This window comes from Neltuma alba, unplaced genomic scaffold (genome assembly GCF_004799145.2).
Source record: "Neltuma alba isolate B1F8T4 unplaced genomic scaffold, ASM479914v2 tig00011497_pilon, whole genome shotgun sequence".
Taxonomy (NCBI): Eukaryota; Viridiplantae; Streptophyta; class Magnoliopsida; order Fabales; family Fabaceae; genus Neltuma; species Neltuma alba.
The window spans coordinates 87992-108761 of NW_021636165.1; the positions used below are offsets into that span (position 1 = coordinate 87992).

Below are 20770 nucleotides of genomic sequence, written 5' to 3' on the forward strand. Positions count from 1 at the left end.
AGCGTAACTATTATCATTTTCTATATTAAAACTTGTTATTATATGCTCATAAATTGTTATCAGACTTTTGGATGATTAAATTCTATCTCCAACGCCTTATAGTGATTTCTCCTTTTTGTTGTTTTATTTCTTGTTTCTTTTCACCACTATCAATTTTAATTTCTTATAAACTAATAGGATTAAGGTGTATCAAGCGCTTTGAAGTATTTTTTCATATGCATTCAACACCTTAAAATATTTTGTGATACATTCAGTATCCTGAAATATTTTTTAAAGTGCATCCAATATCGTAAAGTATTTTAGATATTCTTTTGAGACACTGAATATACTTAAAAAAATATTTTAAAGTATTAAATGTACCATAATCCAAATTAATATATCATCCCAACCAACTTTATATGTTAGGCTTAAAAAATTAAAAAATCAAAAACATTAACTACTCTTTAAAGTGGTAAAAGATAAAAGTCTTTAAAATGAAAAAAGCATAAATTATCAAAATTTTATTATATTTGATAAAACTCCTCACGTAAAAATTCTTACAGCTCTACGTCCGCATCACATTGACACTTTGTAACTTTTTGTTGATATATTCCTCACAAATTTTAAATAATTAATTGACGGATGATAAATAATTAATTAAAAATAAATTTTTATGTTTAAATATACCAAAATATATATAAGAAAATATGATAAAAATATAATTAATGATAACATTAAAAAAAGGACAATTGCTAATAATGACCCTCAATATGTAAAATTATGATTTGTAACCCTCGATTTGGAAAGTAACAAATAAGGACCGGGTTTATTTTTGCAAATATGAAATCGTAGTAAAATGTTTGAAATGCCCCTTAAGCAAATGACAAATTGACTATGTGAAATAATAAGTTCACTTCAGCGAATAACAATTTCAGTAGACCAAATCACAACTTGACTAAGAGTATGCCAAATAACAAGTTGACTATGAGAAATGACAAATTCACTTTAACGAATGACAACTTCAGTAAACCAAATCACAATTTGGCTGAGGGGTATTTTAGACATTTCACCCATATTTCATATTTGTAAAAGTGAGACCGGGTCCTTATTTGCTATCTTTCAAATTGAGAGTCCCAAAACATAATTTTGCATGGTAGGGAGTCTTTATTTGTAATTTTTTCTTGAAAAAATATCTTAAACATTATGACAAACTTAAATTAAAACTTATAAAATAGACTATATTTCTTTTCAAATTTAAAGCTTATAAATAATATCAGATCATCACTGAACTACTCCTGCTTGCCCAGATATTCCATTCAACCCTTCTGATACTGAGTCGCTGAGAAATTCATCATTGTTTTTGTGCCCATCAGTATAAGAATTGATCCCATCTAAGTATTGCTGGTAGGTGTATGACAAAAAGCCCCAAAGAGCAAGCACCAAAGATATCGCCTTCAACGCATTCATCTTGTCATGGAAGAATGCTAACGCCAGAACAGGTACAATTGGCAAACCCATAACATTTATCACATTTGAGAATACTGATGACACCTCCAGAATCAAACCCACACATCCCACGTTAACAAGTTGCCATGATATGGCAGTGAAGCTCAGATTCAGCACATAACTTGCCTTTCCCATTCCATAATCCTTCATTTCTGCCCTCAACCCTCTAAATTCCCCACTTGCAAATAGCCCCACTAGTATTGCCAAAGTTGCCACAAGTGATTCGTACACTAACACGTCCAAGATCACCTTGACACTTTGCTTTTTCAAAACTTTCCTAAAAGCAAACTGTGTCAGAGAAAGCACCAGTCCATACCCAGCTGAACCAGCAACTGTGAATATGAAACCGATCGCGTACTTCCTTTTTGAGACTTGTGTGGATGCCGAAGGAGAATCAGTGTGAAAGACAAGAAGGACGGATGAGATTGTTAAAAGGACTAAGGAGTTTATGGTGTAAGGAGTGAGTTTGAGTGAATTAAGGAAGAAGGAGAAGAAGGCATTGAAGGCTAATTGTGAGGAGCAAACAAGAGAATATGTAGAAACAGGAAGGTAAGAGAGACCAAAAGAGAACAAGTAGCTGTCTAACGCGACAAGAAGGCCAAGGGAGACATACACAAATGCAAGCTTTGAAACAGGGGGTTGTTCATGACTGTGACTGGTATTTGTTGCAGAGGGGCGTTTAAATGCAAGAATAGAATAAAACGGGAGGAGCAAAGGGAAACCCACAAAAGTGACAAGTGTTCCCAACCATTTGCTGTGTCCACCTTCTTGGTAGTACAATCTTCCCAAGAGTGTTGCAGCTGATTGGCCCAGCAAAACAGGGACAGCATACAAGGCTATTCTTAACCAACGTTGGTGTCTCTTCTTGTTTATGATTGTGGTGCTTGCTTCATCAGGGAAATCACTGGTATCTCCATTGGGGTTTGTTTTCTTGTCTGAGTCAGATTCTGCATCACTGCTTGGTTTCTTTTCTTTTGCTTCATCAGCTTCTAAGACAATTGAAACGATCAATCTGTTATAGCTATATAGACATGTTGTATGATAATAGAAAAGAGCTTCCTGTCACTCATGAGTAAATATGCTAAATACTTCTTCAAATTTTTAATATAAGACTTAATTGACTAATTTGAAATATTAAAAAAATTGCTTAATTATAATGTATATTACATTATCTTTCTGAAATATTTATACATGTCATTAGATCATATATCAGTTTATAAGTTAGACAACTTAGTTTGGAGAAAAATAATAAATATAAATTAATAGGTGACTGAAATATCTATAGAATTTCCAAACTGATGAGATGCAATGCGTGTGTGAGATCACATACATGTGCAGCAAATTTCTACAGGGTGATTTGTGATCTAAGAACAGAAGAGAAAGATATGATAATATATCTATATGTGAAAAATGAGAATGTTGACATACCAATTATGGAAAGCTGCAATTCCTGAGCTTCTCCCATGGCAAATGTGAACAATTTTATTAAAGGAAGAGAGAGAGAGAGAGAGAGAGTAATTAATGAGTTGGAGACTTGGAGTGCAAAATGAAATGGATTATGATATATAGAGAGATGAATTATAGAAGAGACGATGGTATGTGTCACATCAAACCCCCCTCCAAAAAAAAACAATGCTCAATTATTGGATTTGGTGATAATATCCCCCAAAAACACAATACTCAATTATTGGATTTGGTGATAAATGATAGGGTGACATATTGATAGTTGAATGCTAGGTTGGTTAGATTAAGATATTTGGCACAACCAAGTTTTGCATGATTGGTATGTATAAGAGTTAAATATCACAGATAACTGATAGTAATATTTAATTAATACCTTTTTTGGGACCTGAATTGATCTTAACTTTTTTTTTGCTAAGAATATCTTCTTATTAAAGATAATACTATTTAAGGCATTATTAGTCATTACATGTGGACATGGACATTTCTCAGAGACATTATGAGCATCTGGGTCCTTCCACTAAATCTAACTCATATTGGTAACTTTCATATGTTTTATTGTAGGATGCTCATTTTTATCATCTTTCCAGGTTGATCAGTGAAGCATATTATTGCGAAGTTGCAAGACAGACAGACTTGGCCTTATTTAGTTTTCAGGTTATTTTTATCTTTTTTATCTTTTATCTTTTTGCTTTTGACTTTGCGGCCCAGCTTTATATGATCTTATCATTGTGATGAGATTTAATTTGGGTTTTAAAGCTTTAAATTTTATGATAGCTTATTTTGTTAAAAACAAAAATTTAAAAATCATCTCTATTTTAGATTACACGTCAATTAAAATTAAAATATACTAAAAATATAAAATAATATTAGATATTGGTCGACTGACTTTAATTTGGACAGTTCAATTGAGATACTTATTATTTAATTATTTATCTTGAATCATGAGCGTGGAAACCAATTTCCAATTTTTTTTCCTGCAAAAGCCAATTCCCAACTTAATTCCTGTTTATACCTCTTTAATTAAAAAAAAAAAGAAGAAGAAGAAGAAAGGAATGATAAGTCTCAGCTGTGCTCTCGTCTTGCACGATTATACAATTAAATAATTTTTGAATTATAAAGTTAGATGCCTATGTTAGAAATTATGAAAATGCTATTGTATATGAAGAATAATATGAAGGATATCATTGAAGTTTCGAATTAAAATTTAGAACTGAATTGCAATCCGAAATCAGATCAAACCAATCATTTAGAATAATTTAATTTAATTTAAATGGATAAAAATATTTACATATAACTCTAAATAAAGTAATATTTAAATAAAAAGATAATTATTTATTTGGAAATTAGAATATTTATATATACACTACACATAATCCAATAAAATAAAGCTAATAAAACACAAATATGATGGATTGCTACTTTTTTAAAAACCTAAAATGATGTTGCTTTAAGCCCAATAATGAAAAATGAAATAAAATCCAGCCTAGTCACTAGCATATCGAACCCGGTTTGGTTTTCATACCATGAACATTGCTAAGAGAAATGCAATAACTGGGGGAAAAAGACTTTCTAATACCTAAGCTCCTTACAACCCAGGGAAAAAAAAAAATCAATATAACAAAGTACTCTTGCAAATACAAAAAGAAACGAGAAAACATTATGGTCATGTTTGGATTATAGTTACAAACGGTAAACACTCATTGGAAATTATGAAACTGAAATCGCAAAGTGAGTTGGACAAACAATATTATTTGGTTGAGCTAACTTTTCTAACTAACTTATGGCCTTCAATCTCAGTTAGATTCAACGGAGAAAAATCTCTTTTTTCAAACTACAGTTTCAAACAGTAATCATTAAAGATGAGCATCCCAGATTTACCTTCATATTTTTTTCTCTGCCTCGTCTCTTTCATTAGCATAATGAGCTTTTATTCATACCAAATACATTTTAATTTATATTCAAGTTTATCCATTACGTATATTTAATTAATTATTATAATGTGTTTTCAAATTTTTCTCCGTACCACATATTTTTATTTTATAATTTTATAAATAAACTATTTATATTTTATCATAATAATTTTACATATTTTTTTAAACTATTATCACATTAAAAATATAAAATTTCAAACACTACTATTCAATAAAGTTATGTTCTTTTCAGTTATTTTATAACTAAACTAACTTTTTTATTAATCATCGAAATAACTTTCAATTTTTTAAACTGACTTTTTAAAAGCATCTATCCAAACATAAATCACATTACACTAATTGCTTTTTACTCTAATTTCAGTTACAAAAATCAGTTGAACTAGAAGTCAGTTTTGTCTAACGTTAATCCAAACACACCCTATAAAGGAGAGCATGAAAAAGAAATATGAAAGAAATAAGCCAAAAAAAGAAAGAAAGAAAAAAAGAAAGCAAGAGAACTTAGATTGGCAAAATACTACTACCTCCAGTCCTAATTATAAGAGCTAGTTGACTAATTTGAGGAGATTAAAAAAATAAGTTAAGTTAGTTATTTTTAATAAATAGGTATTATCTTTTTTAAAATATCCTTACTAATCCAGTGTATTGACTAAAGCTAAATTATTAAAAGATTATCTTGGAAAGAATTGCATAAATATAAGAGACAAATTGATTAGGATCTTATATTTAAAACCAAATAAAAATTAAACGGAGTCTTATATTAAGAACTGGAACTAGTACAATATAATTTGTGGGGTGTCTCGTCACATTAACAGTTCTTCCTAAATTCATGTGAGATTCATGGATTTTCAAGCCCCTGCCAAAAATGAGACAGCTGCAAGTTTGAGAGTTGGCATTTACATTAATTCAGTATTATAAATTTAACCACAATATAATTTGTGCACTAATTTGAACAGAAAGTTTTGAATGGTGGGTGGAATAATAACCATACCCCTTTTCCGAAAAGCACTGGAATGAATGCATGGTAGCAAGTTATTGGCTTGGACGGGAGTGTCTGTATACATAAGAATTAGATGAAAGGATTTGAAGAAGTCATTGAACAATTAAATACTCCTTCGATCCTTAATATATGACCCAATTATTGAGTTAGTTTTGGTCTTAAATATAAAACCCATTTATCATATTTATTAATTTTCTCTAAATTACCTTTATAGATACCCCTTAACCAAATCAAGTAGAAAAGGGAGATGGGTATTAAAAAAGATAATTATGGTGTTTGAGGAAAAAACGTGTCACATTTCTTATAATTAACTAACTTACCTAACTTTCTTAATCTAATCAAATTAGTTAAATAGGTTTTATTTTAAGGACCAGAGGAGTAGCAAAAAATCTTCCAACTCAAGAAATGCATGCTTCAAGAGGTTAATTGAGAGTAAATAAAAGCATAAAAATAAGAAAAAGACTCCTACAAGTTGGTTTTTCACTCACATGAATCTGGTTACATATAAGAAGAGTAATAATTTTTGTGGATTCATTGAATCATGTAATTATATTGGTCTTTAATATAAAAGTTAGTTTGGCATTCAATTTGGTTTTAAATATAAGATCCTACTCCACTTTGTCTTTCATTCTTTTCCATTTCTTCTAATATAGTTCTTGTAGTAATACACACAAGGTACTAAAAACCAGACCGGTGAATGATCCAGTTAAGACAGCAAGTTAAGGGATCAGTGGATTAGATTAGGATCAAATCGGAGTCATAATAATTAAAATAATATAATTTAATTAAAATTTATAAATATGTTCTTATTTTAATTATGATTTATTCTGTTTCCTTCTTCAACACATCAAGTCTTTTCTCTTTTCTTTTTTCACACGCAGACAAATTTTTTAGGAAAAATTACAAATAAAAACCTCTTGATATGTAAAATTATGATTTGAGACCCTGAATTTGAAAAATAGCAAATAAGGACCGGATCTCACTTTTGCAAATATGAAATGTGGGTGAAATGTCCGAAATGTCCCTCAATGTGATTTGGTCCATTGAAATTGTTATTCGCTAAAATGATTTTTATTTATAATAGTCAACCTGTCATTCGGCATACCCTCATCCAAGGTGTGATTTGGTCTACTGAAGTTATCATTCGCTAAAGTGAACTTGTCATTTTTCATAGTCAACTTGTTATTTGACTAAGGGGCATTTCAGATATTTTATCATGATTTCATCTTTACAAAAGTAAGATCGGGTCTTTATTTGCTATTTTTCAAATTGAGAGTCTCAAATTATAATTTTATATAATTAGAGGTCTTTTTTTGTAATTTTTCTAATTTTTTATCTCTCTCCTCTCCATTAATACCTTTTCTGACTCTCTCTTTCTCAAATAAAAGTAATAATGAATTAATAATAATCACTTTCTTTCTCAGGTCATTTCCTCAATCAAGAGCCATTATCAGTTGTGTCTTCGGATTTCTTCAAACCAGAGAGGAGCAGCCCGCGAGTGTCTTCGGATTTCCTCAAACAAGAGAGGAGCACCCGCCAGCAAGTCTCAACTCACCCACAAGCTAGAAGGAGTGCACCTTAAGGCTTGGACTTTTAGCAGCCTCCATGACTTCTCCTTGGCCAAATTGATCAGTCCTCTTCTTTGAACTTAACATTGTCAGTGTCTACAATGGTCGAAGAGGGAGATCTAATTACTAGAATGGAAGAGGGAGTACAACCAAGAGGCCATTTTGTATGGTAGCGGCAGGTAAGGAGAACAGCAGCGAGATCCGGTAGCGGAGTTTTCCTTCCCCTTTTTTTTAAAAATAGACCGGTAATCCACTTAGCCCAGCGGGTTATTTGGGTTAGTCCCAGCTCACTTCAGTTTACACTAAGTCACACTGGTTCAGTTCTTCTTCAGCTTTTGTGATCACCTGGACCAGAAAGGTGATCGGTTTGCCTGTTTACGGTTTAAACTTTAAACCAGCCGGTCCGGTTCAGTTTTTAATTTCATAGTTACACATGTTAAATATTTCATTAAATAATATTTTAGAAAGGCAATATTTATTTATTATAAATAATTAATTTAATTAATTTTTTAATTTATTTAAATTAATCAACTAGCTCTTATATTAAAAATAAAGATAGTATTGAATAACATTTTGCATGGCGAAGCACTGCATACTTGTCTACTTGCATGTAAGACATACATATACACACGTGCGCGCGCAAAACAGTATTAAACTAGTAATTGGAATAAGGGATATCAGATCAGTGCACCTAAAATGCAGGCCATAATTTAAACTTGTGAGAGTCTCTTATCTCAAGTTGTTTCCAACTGGATGGTAAGAATCCCGATGAAAATGGCTCCATTTCTGGACATCTCCCTATGCATAGCTTAGCTCTTCTAAATTTGGGAGAAGATGTTCCATGTCATCAAACAAGGACGTCAAAAACTTGCAATTAGAAATTCAAATCCAATGGAGATGAAATGAAGAGTTTCAAGGGACGGAAACGGTATAACTGAAGCACTATCACCTTCCTTGATAAACTCAGAATCCGCAGCCACCACGCTTTGTGATCCTTGAAGAGTTAAGGATAATAATTTCCATGAAAGATCGAGAAAGAAAACAGGAAGTATTAAGGAAGATGGTAGGAAGGTGAGGGGCAAAGTATAAAACTGTAATACATCTAGGCTCATTTTTTATGATTTAGAACCTTAAAATTGGGTGGAATATAAGTGATGTAATATAATAAGAATACCTACTTAATAATTACTCCATCATTAAGCATATAAGAGGGAAAAGGGTTCAGAATTTTCTTCACCGCCTGTTAAGCATTGTCTCTCTTTCCCAAAAGGCCATGACCTAATTCTTGGCCCATCCCATTCAAAATCTGTATCATTACACCTTTGCACAAAATTGTCAGCTTTGATCAAGAATTATAATACGCTTGTCAGGTTCCCGGAAGTAGAAGAGTGAAGAAAACAACACAAATCCCTAGGCCAACTTGTTTTATGTGATGACTGGGAAGCAGCAAATGTTGAGGTAACTGGATAATCCAATGTAACATCAGTCTCATTCGTTATTGGTGATAAATAAATTGGTGGCCCTTCTATTGAAAAAGCATATGATTGGAATCAAACAACGGTAACTGCTATACACATACTGTGTAAAATCGCTCAGTTTATATGTGCTATGTGAACCGAACATGAACATTCTGTAGGATTTGCTTTAAATTTACTTGTCGTTCGTTTCTTGTCCCTCAGTGAGACTTGAACTTTTACATCTGCAAATAACACCACAACATTGAGAATTTTTAGATTGTCCTTTGAGATAATTTTGGATAAACCTAATTTACAGACATGAATCCAATGAGATAAAAGTTCAGTTACATCCAATTCTGATATATCTGCGTCTACTATAAATATTTTCTTGGACCGCCAGCATCATAGTGACCTGTTTCTACTTACCCAGATTTTCCATTCACGCCTTGTGACAGCAGGGAGCTTCTGGATAAAGCATCATTGTTTCTGTACTGAGTCTTGGAATTGGTCTCATCCAAGCATTGCTGGAAGATGTACGAGAGAAAACCCCAAAAAGCAAGTAACAGAGATATGACCTTCAACCCGTTCATCTTGTCATGGAAGAATACTGTAGCCAAAATCGGTACAATCGGCAAACCCAAAACACTTATGACATTAGAGAACAAAGAAGACACCTCCAGAATCAAGCCCACACATCCCACATTAAAAACTTGCATGTTATAGCAGTAAAGCTTAAATTCAGCACATAACTTGCCTTCCCCATTCTATACCCCTTCATTTCTGCCTTCAAACTTCTGAACTCCCCACTAGCAAACGGCCCCACTAGTGTTGCAAATGGTGCCACAAGTGATTGGTGTGTTATCATGTCCAGAATCACCTTGAAACTTACCCTTTTGAAGACTTTTCTGAATGCAAGCTGTGTCAGAGAAAGCACCAGTCCATACCCAACTGAAGCAGCAGCTGTTCATATGAACCCGATCACATACTTCTGTTTTGAAACTTGTGTGTATGCTGAAGGAGAATCAGTATGATAGGAGGAGATTGTTAAAACGACTAAAGAGTTTATGATGTAAGGTGTGAATTTGAGTGAATTAAGGAAGAAGAAGAAGAAGGCATTGAAGGCTAATTGTGAGGAGCAAGTAAGAGAACATGTAGAAACAGGAAGGTTAGAGAGACCAACAGAGAATAAGTAACAGTCTAATGCAACAAGAAGACCAAGGGAGACATAAACAAGTGCTAGCTTTGAAACAGAGGGCTGTTCATGATTGTGAATAACTGTATTTGTAGCAGAGGTTTGCTTGGATGCAGGGATAGAGTACAACGGGAGGAGAATAGGGAAACCCACAAGCTGGACAAGTGTTCCCAACCGTTTGCTGGGTCCACCTTCTTGGTAATACTGTCTTCCCAAGAGTGTTGCAGCTGATTGGCCCAGCAAGACAGAGACAATATAGAAGGCTATTCTTAACCAACGTTGATGTCTCTTTTTGTTTTTGATTGCTGTGCTTTCTTCATTAGGGATATCACCGGTATCTCCATTGTGATCTGTTTGCTTGGCTGCATCAGACTCTGTATCAACATTTGGATTCTTGTCTCTGGCTCAACCAGATTCTGAGAAAACAATTCAAATGATCGATTCATTAGCTATACACATGTGATCACATTTTTTACGAAGAAAGTGGGTAGGCGACTTAAACACCCGGAGAGACAATGATATCATGAGATGCAACAACGCGTTTATATTACATAGATATATCCGGTGGGTTGATTGATCAAAGTCAGCCTATGTTTCAAGTTCACGTAATCTTACAAATCATCCAACTTTATACTAGAACCATGCTATATTCCTCTGTTGCATCCTCCTCATGCATATACAGGCAGTTAATTTCAAGCAGGTAATTTTCATGGATACAAGTTAAAAAGCTTTGAAAATCAATTTTAAGTAGCTATGTCATTGAAGTGAGATCATGTTTATATATGTACAGTGAATTTCTGCAGGATGATTTGTGATCTACGAACAAAAGAGACATGATAGTATGTGTGTGTAAAAGATGAGAAATTTGACATACCAATTACGGAAAGCCGCGATTTTTGAGGTTCTCCCATGGCGATTGTGAAGAAATTATAGAAAATGAGTGGGAGAGCAAAATGAGATGGATTGATATACTCCTTCTGATCTTAAATATAAGACCCATTTTGTAGTGTAATTTATACTATAAAAGAGGTCCTATATTTAGGACTGGAAGAGTATTATATAAAGAGATAGATATGAGTCATATACAATAAGATAGGAGGCACACGATAGGGGTCAAGTACGATTCAACAATGCTCAAGTACCGGTGACGTATTAGGTATTATATGGGGACCGGGGGGTCATTTTGGCAGTTGAGTACTCACTCGGTTATTTTAACTTTCAAGTGGACAATATTTTATTTTCTTTTGTCTAATATTTGAAACAATATGTTTTGCATGATTCATGATAATAAAAGGCGAATCCTTCCCTTATTACTAACTCCAACTTGAGTTGATATATAGATAATAAACGCTACTTTTATTATTAATATAAGAGCTTCTTGATTAATTTAGGTAAATTAATAAGATTTAATCAATCAATCAATCAATTGGTTATAACAGATGTAACATAATTTTTTCCAAAATATCCCATGTGACATTAGATTAATATCAACTAACAAATTAACTATATTAATTTGAGAAAAATAATAAATATAAAAAACAAAATGAATTAAAATTTTATATCTATGATTATGTCCAGCCTCTCACTAAGCTCTATATTAGAAATGAGAAGGATCATTAGGTGTTGATCCTAGTAGAAGGGGATTTAATTGCTTAAACGCGAGGTTACAAGTTCCAGTACGTTAAATGAAAAAAAAATTGGGAGAGGTATCTTTAATTGAGTCCTATAACACTTAAATCTGAGAAAGTCATATAGTCACAATTAAAGATAGACCGCCGGAAAGGAGTATTTATTTTACCGCCGGAAAGGAGTATTTATTTATCTATCTGGTAAGGAGACCCGGGCAGGAGCATTTAGTTCTCTCGAAAAGGGTATTTGGATATATTTAAAAATATTTTTTAAAAACATTTATTTATTTGTATATTAAGGTAACCTTCTCCACATATTTATTTTGTATACCGTAAAATTATTTCTAAAACTATAGTTTAGTTTTTATCTAAACATAAAATGTCGAAGTTCTTCCACTTGTGGTTTTCTAACACAAAACATATATACATGCATGCTGATGTGCTTATTTTTATGGGAGAATTAGAAAGAAGTTTCAAGTAAAAAACATAACTATTAAAAATTTTCAATAATAACAGAGCAATTTATATTGATAAATTCTAAAATAGTGAATAATAATTTCTTACTTGTTATTAGGACTTATAATAATTTTTTTTAATTACCATCTCATTATAATTTTCTTCTTTTTGTCGTCTGTCACTAAAATATATAGTTTGTACAATACATACACAAAACTTTGAGAAAAACCACTATTTTGGCGTCGGTTGTCGCATGTGGTTGTCTCTTTGCCCATTTGGTCACTGGCCGTTACGTTTGGAATAATTTATAAATAATTTTTGAGTCATGATTTATAAAATATAAAATAAGTACATAAAAATTTTATTTTAAATTATGTAAAACATACTTATAAATGATTGTAAACGTAATTTTAAAAATAAAAACTTACATAGAATTACTAATAAAATACGAATGATACATGAGATTGACTCGCGTATAATTTAAGGACTAAAAATTAAAGTTTAAGATGATGTAGGGATTATTGGCCAAAAAAAAAAAGATGATGTAGGGATTAACTCTAATTCTTTTAATGTATAAGGAGTGACATTTTGTTGGTACAAAAAGATTAACGCATAAGGATCAATTCAAGTGAATTATAAGAAGACTACAATATTAATATTTAATTTCACATAAAAGGATTAATTTTCCTAATATATGTATGTGTGTGTAAATAATCAAAATGTTGGGGACACGTAGTTAATTTGTTCCCTGAAAAAAATGTTTTATTTTTAGTTAACAATCTGGCTGGTGACGTTAAGCTCTCAAATAATATTAAAAATTCAAATATAAGAACTTTGCAACATTTTTTAACTATTTCATAATTTTTAAAAAATTCATAAAAACAAAACTTAGGTATATAATTATTCCACGTCATCATTTAATCCCAAAAATCAGATTTTCTGGAAAGGACGAAACCAAATGTCCCCTGTAGTCCGTAGGCTTTGAATCTGAATCCAACAGAGCCCAATAGAAAACTACGTCCCACAAATCATTAATAGACAGAATGGTCGTTCCTCGAATCGCATACCAAGAAGACAAAAGAAGGAGACTACAGATATATAAATACTCTAATACATAGGGGTATTAAGAGGGAAAAAAAAACAATTAACATAGGAGACGTGAGAAAATTTGAACTTAAGAATAAATAAAATATTTTAAATAAATCTTATCTGTAGAATCAGACGGAGTAGATTGGCATAACACATATCTCAGGTGTTGTATTAGGATTCTTTCATTGTAAAATGGTGATGAAAACGTACCCTTGCTTGAATTGAGAGAAAATTAGGGAGAAAAATATGAGGGGAAACAAGTTTTCTCTTGCTTGGATGGGGAAAAAAATATGGGAGGAAGAAAAAGTAGAGGAAAAAATAAGATAGGCTCCATGTCCTATTTTCTCTCCAAATTTTCTCTCCATATATGGAGATTTGGGAAAGAAAACAAGATTTTTATGATTGCCCCTCCTCTCACTTCCTCTCCATATTTATTTTCTTTTATTATATTTAAAAATTTATTCACTTTTTATTTTTTTATCTTAAAACAATATTTTTATTAAATAATTTGGTTTTAAAGCATAATAATCTGAAAATATATATAAACCAAATAACTTGATTTTAAATTATTTGATTATGCTAACGTTAGTATAATTTTTCTATTACAATATTTAATTTAATTTAATTTTAAATATGATATATTTTGATAAAGATATTTTAGTCATTTAGATATTTGTTAATTTTCTTTTCTCTCTATTTTTTCTCATCTATCCAAGTAAGAGGGATGATAACAACTTCCCTCTAATTTTTTGTTCTCTCTGTTTTCTCTCCTGTGATCATTTTTTTCTCTCTCAACTTTTCTTCCAATCTAACCAGAACGATAAACTTTGGTGTAACTTGTTCCTTAAACGCAAGTTTGATTCTTGATTTTTAGAGTCTAAGTAACAATTTGAGTTTCACGCTAACTATATGGCCATTAATTAATTGAATCCTTCAGGAATCAAATTCTCAACAGCAAACGTAGGTTTTTCTTCTTCGGAGTAGGAGTTACTCGTAATAGAAACTATTGTTCTTCAAGTTACAGAGAGCGAAAAGCAGTCTCTCCTCAACTAGGCTTGTCTTATATATTAGGGTTTTGAATCAAAACCTACTAAAATAATATACACACACATATATATGGTCCATCTGCATCTTATTATTACACAATATTCTGACTCTTTTCTCTTCATTTCATTGAATGAGGAGGATTTGGAGCGTCTATTTAATTTATAATCCTACCTGGTTCGTTCATTCATTCATTCAAATCCTAGTCATGAGCCAAAATTGCAAAACCTCTATTCATAGGCCTTTGGTCATTAAAAAAATAACCCAAAGAATATAATGTGGCGCACATTATCAAGAATTTTTGCACATACACTTGATGAAAGGTCTTCAAATGAAAGGTCTTTAACTTAATGTTTTAATTTAAATTCATGAAAGCGAGAAGAAAGTGCAAAGCTAAGTCTGCTTGGAAGTTTTGATTCATGAAGACCATAATTAAGGTCATTAATCCTATGAGTTGTTGATTCATGGACATCCACAACTTAATGATATTATTCATAACAGTTAAAAAGTTTTTTTTTAAAAAAAAAATCTATATCAAGAAATCGGTGAGTTTTCAGCCCTAGATATATAAGAAATCTATTCTATAAATGAAGTACTAATCATCTATACTACCATATCTCTCTTCTCTTTAATTTCTCCATCTTTAGGATTTTCTTTCCATTGTTATGCCTTTCTGCAAAACTGCACTTACCAAGACGTGAATGGATGTTGCAGTAATTCTGCAGCTGATAGCCGCTTCGCTGGATTTCTTTCAAAACATAATTGGACAAACTCTTGACCCTCAGTCGACAAATCCTGTGGTATTTCAGGATCTTGCTTGTTCCAACACACTTCACGGTTGACCTGCCACTGCATAAAATGATTCCATTTAATGCTAAGTTTAACTATAACTGAACCATCCATTAATCAGCCCCTTACCGATCATCATCACTCGAATTAGTGTGTGTATATATATTTGTTTGAATGAAAAATGAAAGATAATAATGGTTAAAGGTGTTATACCCAATCAAGATCAAGCCAAGGGCGCTTCCCTGTGAACATTTCAATGATTACACAACCCAAGCTCCATATATCAGCGCTATAGGCTTCACACGAGCTGCTATATTCTTGATTTTGAAGAGTCTGCATGAGAAACATGGTTTGTTAATTAATTAATACTACCTCCGGTCCTTATTAGAAGACTCCGTTTGACTTTTTGTTTGGTCCTAATTATAAGACCCGAATCTATTTTGTCTCTCATATTTATGTATTTTTTTCCAAGATAATCCTTCTAATAATGGTAGTTCTAACCAATATACTTAATTAGCAAGGATATTTTAGGAATGACAACACTTATTTATTACAAATAACTAACTTAACTTACTTCCTTAATCTCCTCAAATAAATCAACTGGGTCTTATAATTAGGACCGGAGGTAGTAGTTTTGTAAATTATGATGATATAGAGTATATGAAAATGCATACCTCTGGAGCTGCATAATGTGAAGTTCCCCACATGGAGTGACTGCCCATAGAATCATTTACCTTTTCAACACAGAAAAGCCCGTTATTATTAGCGTTGCTGACCATATAGGGACTATCATAATTCCCTAGGTGTTAAAAAGTCAATCGAGGTGAAAACTGAAGTGATGTGAGATGCAGGCCAGGATCGAGTGAAAGAAAGGGGGGGGGGGGGAAAACACGCAATTTTTTTTTTTTTAGTTGTGAAAGAAAGTAATTTTCTTTTCAAGAGGCTCATTCAAATTTCAACATGCATGTTGGGGACGGGGGGAAAAAACGCACAATTGCTGAGTAAGTGAAGAGGAAGACAGAAGTCTTAAAGGAATAATGAAATTTTAATAAAATTACGTTTACTAGATGCAGTAGGAGAGATATTCAAGTACTTACATGTTTAGCCAAACCAAAGTCAATAAGCTTTACAATGCCATAAGAATCGACGAGTACGTTATCGGGCTTGATATCCCTATATAAGCATAATAGTAAAGGGGGAAAAAAGTTGAATTAGTTAAAGATTATAACAACATAAATTATTACAAACTTGGCTGGACCATACGGTTGATGAGTATAATTAAGTGCAAATCACAACGAAATATTTACATATCATAATAAACCAAGCAGTTGGAGGGAGATCGATGAACATACCAAAAAAAGATAATACTTGCAGTTACGAGGAACTGATGCAGTGTTGCACATAATACTACTGAGTACAGAGACAGGATGGAATGTGTACCTGTGGACTATTCTTTTGCTGTGTAAGTAAGCCAATGCAGAGAGAATTTGGACAGTGATATCTCGAACAAAACGTTCTTGGAAAGCGCCTAGTTCACTTATGTACTTTGTGAGTGTCCCAGTTTGAACATATTCCGTTAATAGCCATATCTGGTTTCCAACCTATTCACCCACAAACCCATATATTGATTAGGCACACGCATGCACAAAAGGACCTTGTGGCGAATTCAAAAACAAGTAATGATGCACAATTGATGCTTCTGTCGCCATAAATTAGTGCATAACTTACTCTTTCACTCCCACGATACTTTATAATGTTTGGATGCTCCAGTTGGCTGAGAATTTCGATTTCCTAAATGCAAAAAACACATGTTAGCCCACTATGGTATAATGAAGCATGTGATTTTTTTTTCCTTTTCTTTTTTTTGTGATAAAGGTGTGTTCAACATTCTGATCTTATTTTTCAAGTACATTTAACAGTCTGAACTTATTTATAATGTCTAATGCCCAAATCTTTTTTTTTTTTGGTGCATTTAGCACCCGAATATTATTTTTCAGGGGTTAAGGTATAGTTTTAATAATAAAGTTTTGCGCTGAGAGCATCTAGCACCATTTTGTTTTGGAGGATGCAAAATTATGCATAATCATTAAAAAAAAAGATGGAAGAAGATGACTAACCAGAACGGAGAAGAAATAAGCGCAAATGAGTGGGACCCACCTTAAGAAAAACAAACAGACGTTTAGGCTTTTTAACATGAGTAATGAAATTACTCTCTTTTTTAATGATTATGTCTATGTTTACACCCTTCAAAATTAATTAGTGCCGGACGCTTTTGATTTAAAATTTTGTTGTTAAAATTGCATCTTAATTGTTATCAAAAAAATTGCATCTTAATCCTATTGTTTATAATGCATCCATTATCATAAATATTAAGGTGTTGGATGTATCAAAAAAAGATTAGGATACTAAATCCACTTTAATCATTATTTTTTAATATATATTTTGTTACTGTAGTTATCTGTTTAATTTACATCTTAAAGCAAGTATAGAGTTTGTATTTTTCACTTCGATCAAATTGTTTTAACTTACTCTAAGCCTTAATTATAAATATGGGCAAAAACACAACTTGTACGTAATAACATAAACATCACTTCTCAATTTAGAAACTATGGGCTTATTTAGATTTATAATGACAGAATTTGCTTTTATTTCAATGGACTTTTGAAAAATTAAATTAAGATAAAAGCAAGTTACTATGATATAAATTATGTTTGGATTGTAAAAAAGAAGGTTAGTTTGACAAAACACGCGACACAATTTGCAATTTTTAAAAGGTTTAATATAATTTTTTATCCTTTAAATTTGGGTTTATTTTGGTTTTAGTCACTCAAATTTTAAACTCATATTTTTAATCCTCGAATTTAACCCATTTTAAAATGTTAGTCCCTGAAAGTGTAACGGTGTTAAAATTCTGCTAAAATGTCATTAATAGTGTTAAAAGTAATGATGTGTATTAAAATAAAAATTTATTGAAAATACATTAAAATTTTAAATTAAACGCGGGGCATCCAAAATCAATTTAGACGGTTTAAATTTATGAACACCATGGAATTTGCTCCGCCACAAATAAACATTGTAACAAAAAAGGTACCTGAATAAGAAATCTTGCGTTGTCAAAATTGTCAGGGTCTTTCAGTTTCTTTACAGCACACCGGTCTCCGGTTACTCTGTCAAGAATAAAAACACGAGACATTTTTTTTTATGGTACAATTATTGACGAACAAGCGATGAAATTAAGAAAATAAAATCAAAATATGAATTTAGTCCGAGAAGTATGTAAAAACCTGTTAGAGGCAACATGAACAAATGCGAATCCACCGCCCCCAATAGGGGGATCCCATATATCCCATTGGCTAAAATTTGAGGTAGAAAAGACTGAATGAGGAGCGCTATAATTCTGTTGACCAACAGGATCCTGGGTTTCCCCTTGGCTAAAGTTGGTGATAGAAGGGATTGAACTATTATTAGCAGCATCAGGAATCTGTTGGATTAACTGACTGTGTGTTCGAAGAAGAGGCTTCAATGATAAAAATATAATGTCCATTTGTTGAGTACGTATTGTTAAGGACATGGTGAGATGCTAAAACAATTTGTTACATTTTTTTTTTCATAGTTTAATGTCCATTTGCCTTTAATTTTATCCACACAAAAAAAAAACCCGCCCTTTGCTTGGCTTAAATTAAATGGAGAAGGATATTTGGTGTTGAATGGCTCAACAAGAGAGATTCAAAAGATTGCAAGATTCGATTATACTTGACACATTGAAGCCTTAAGATGCTAGAACGACTCACATGAAAGAAACAAGTGGGACCTTTCTTTGTTTTCTTTTATTGCTTTTCAAAGTTATAGATTGGACTTAGTCCAAAATAACAGTACAGGATTGGATCAGGGATCAAACTTAGGCATATGGGACCTGATTTTGCAAGCTTTATTTTGTCTTTTCCCCCATTGCTACATCACACCCGACAAAAAAAGATTGAACACTGATTAAAAGAAGCGTTAAACCAAACTGAATGTATGCAGACTGAAATAAAATAACCATGAAGCTGCTAGTAGTTATGATACGTACCTGGTTGATCATTGAAGCAACAATTTTATATATATATATACACACTACCTCTTGTACTTAAAATAAGAGCTAGTTGATGAATTTGAGTATATTAAAGAAGTTTGTTAAATTAGTTATTTGTAATAACAAGGTGTTATCTTTCTTAGAATATTCTTACTAATCATACATATTAGTTAGAACTACCATTTAATGGAACAATTAACATGCGAATTATTACAAGGGTTATTTTGAAAAAATAAAATTAATATGATAGATAAAATGGATCGGGATATTATATTTAGAACTAAAATAAATATCAAACTAGCTCTTATTTTAAGTAGCCGAGATAGTATATACATATATATTTAAGAACAAGTTCATAAAAGCATGTTTATTAGTAAAGTAGATTAATGACTCAACTCAAGATATTGTGTATAAGGTATATATTATTGTTGTGGCACAATGAAGTGAAGGTTAGTAGCAGCTAATAAGGTATATATTTGACATGGATCTAAATACTTGTTAGGAGAAGGGAAGAATTGGCACACCTGGTCTGCGATTTTGCAGAGTAGCTCTGCGTAAATATATAAAAAGAAGGTGATGAACACAGTGGATATGACTGAGGATATGGGAAATAGAGCATAGAAGATGCCAAGAGCCAAAAAAGTTGGAATATATCGGAGGTGATAGGCAAAAAAGTTCATGTTCGGTTCTAAATGACCCTCCGCTAAGTAGAGCAGTCTGACAAAGCAATCAGCAACACATTCCTCCGTTCTTATAGCCGTGATCTGCATAAAACCAGCCATGAAACCCTTCAAGACCAAGATGGAATCTTCAGAAAGAGAAACCATTAATCTCATCACGATTTCAACAAGCTATGTTGATCCCCCCGCGGCGTATGATGAATGAGTTTGGATGATCGATGAGGTATGGATATGTTTTAAGGGCAATTCAGTCGTTATATTTCTTTTGACAACTAAAAACGTTCTCTGGTGGAGAGTTAACCGCTATAAATAAAAATAGCTATTAAAAGTATACGATTAAATAATCAAAAAACGAAAAGAAAAAAAAAACAACAACTGGGTTTTAATATCATCTTTGAATCAAGTTTTATCTCATACATATTCGACTCATTAAAAAATTAGCTCATTGTCAAGTGTGACCAAATTACTTGTAAAAACTGAGTTAACATGATTTTACAAGTTAAAATTAAACGCAAAAACAATAAATTTGATGAGTCAACTTATGAGTTTAACAACAAATACCTACCAGTTAATCAACAGATTAAAAGAAAGGTGGCCACATAATCTGTTTTTTTTATAATAAACAAATGTTTCCGTTCCAAACAGAAATTAATCATATTTGACTCACCTTACTCTGAATTTGTGGGCTGAATTTTACTCTGACTCACTTTAAAATAAATTTTACTTTTTCTTCCTTTCTTGTAATCAAATTTTACTTTTTCTTCTTGGAATCCTTGAATATCAAGGTCATGTTCCGTGAATCCCCTACTCGAATTCCAGACATACGCAACATACACTGTTTTATTAACTTCACTTTTAGATTTATTTATTTAAAAAAAGGGCAAAATGATATATTAGAATCAACAAAGTTTACATAAT

The 20770-nt window shown here is 32.1% G+C and overlaps 2 protein-coding genes and 1 pseudogene across 2 annotated transcripts; all 3 read right to left on the reverse strand.

Moving 5' to 3' along the window:
- Window positions 1-1245: 1245 nt before the first annotated feature.
- On the reverse strand, window positions 1246-7532 carry LOC114714256 (probable purine permease 10). Its single transcript, XM_028898988.1, has 2 exons — window positions 7455-7532; window positions 1246-2544 (listed from the first exon to the last, which is right to left on the reverse strand). The coding sequence occupies exons 1-2, from the start codon at window positions 7530-7532 to the stop codon at window positions 1261-1263; spliced, it is 1362 nt and encodes a 453-aa protein (XP_028754821.1). The 3' UTR covers window positions 1246-1260.
- A 1563-nt stretch (window positions 7533-9095) lies between these two features.
- LOC114714257 (purine permease 21-like) lies at window positions 9096-11005 on the reverse strand (annotated as a pseudogene).
- Window positions 11006-16185: 5180 nt separating this feature from the next.
- LOC114714258 (mitogen-activated protein kinase kinase kinase 5-like) lies at window positions 16186-19999 on the reverse strand. The gene is made up of 6 exons (XM_028898989.1): window positions 19697-19999; window positions 18385-18617; window positions 18192-18267; window positions 16829-16891; window positions 16541-16701; window positions 16186-16273 (listed from the first exon to the last, which is right to left on the reverse strand). The coding sequence occupies exons 1-6, from the start codon at window positions 19997-19999 to the stop codon at window positions 16186-16188; spliced, it is 924 nt and encodes a 307-aa protein (XP_028754822.1).
- Between the last annotated feature and the right edge of the window lie 771 nt (window positions 20000-20770).

What these genes read in the sequence shown, in the direction of transcription:
- LOC114714256 (XM_028898988.1), bottom strand. Translation starts at nt 7,532, where the DNA reads ATGTTAAGTTCAAAGAAGAGGACTGATCAATTTGGCCAAGGAGAAGTC. An exon ending in CTAAAAGTCCAAGCCTTAAG is followed by an intron (nt 2,545 to 7,454) that starts GTGCACTCCTTC and finishes CATGAGTGACAG; the next exon opens with GAAGCTCTTTTCTATTATCA.
- LOC114714258 (XM_028898989.1), bottom strand. Translation starts at nt 19,999, where the DNA reads ATGGTTTCTCTTTCTGAAGATTCCATCTTGGTCTTGAAGGGTTTCATG. An exon ending in TCTGCAAAATCGCAGACCAG is followed by an intron (nt 18,618 to 19,696) that starts GTGTGCCAATTC and finishes TTATCATTGAAG; the next exon opens with CCTCTTCTTCGAACACACAG. An exon ending in AGTATCGTGGGAGTGAAAGA is followed by an intron (nt 16,702 to 16,828) that starts GTAAGTTATGCA and finishes GTGGGTGAATAG; the next exon opens with GTTGGAAACCAGATATGGCT.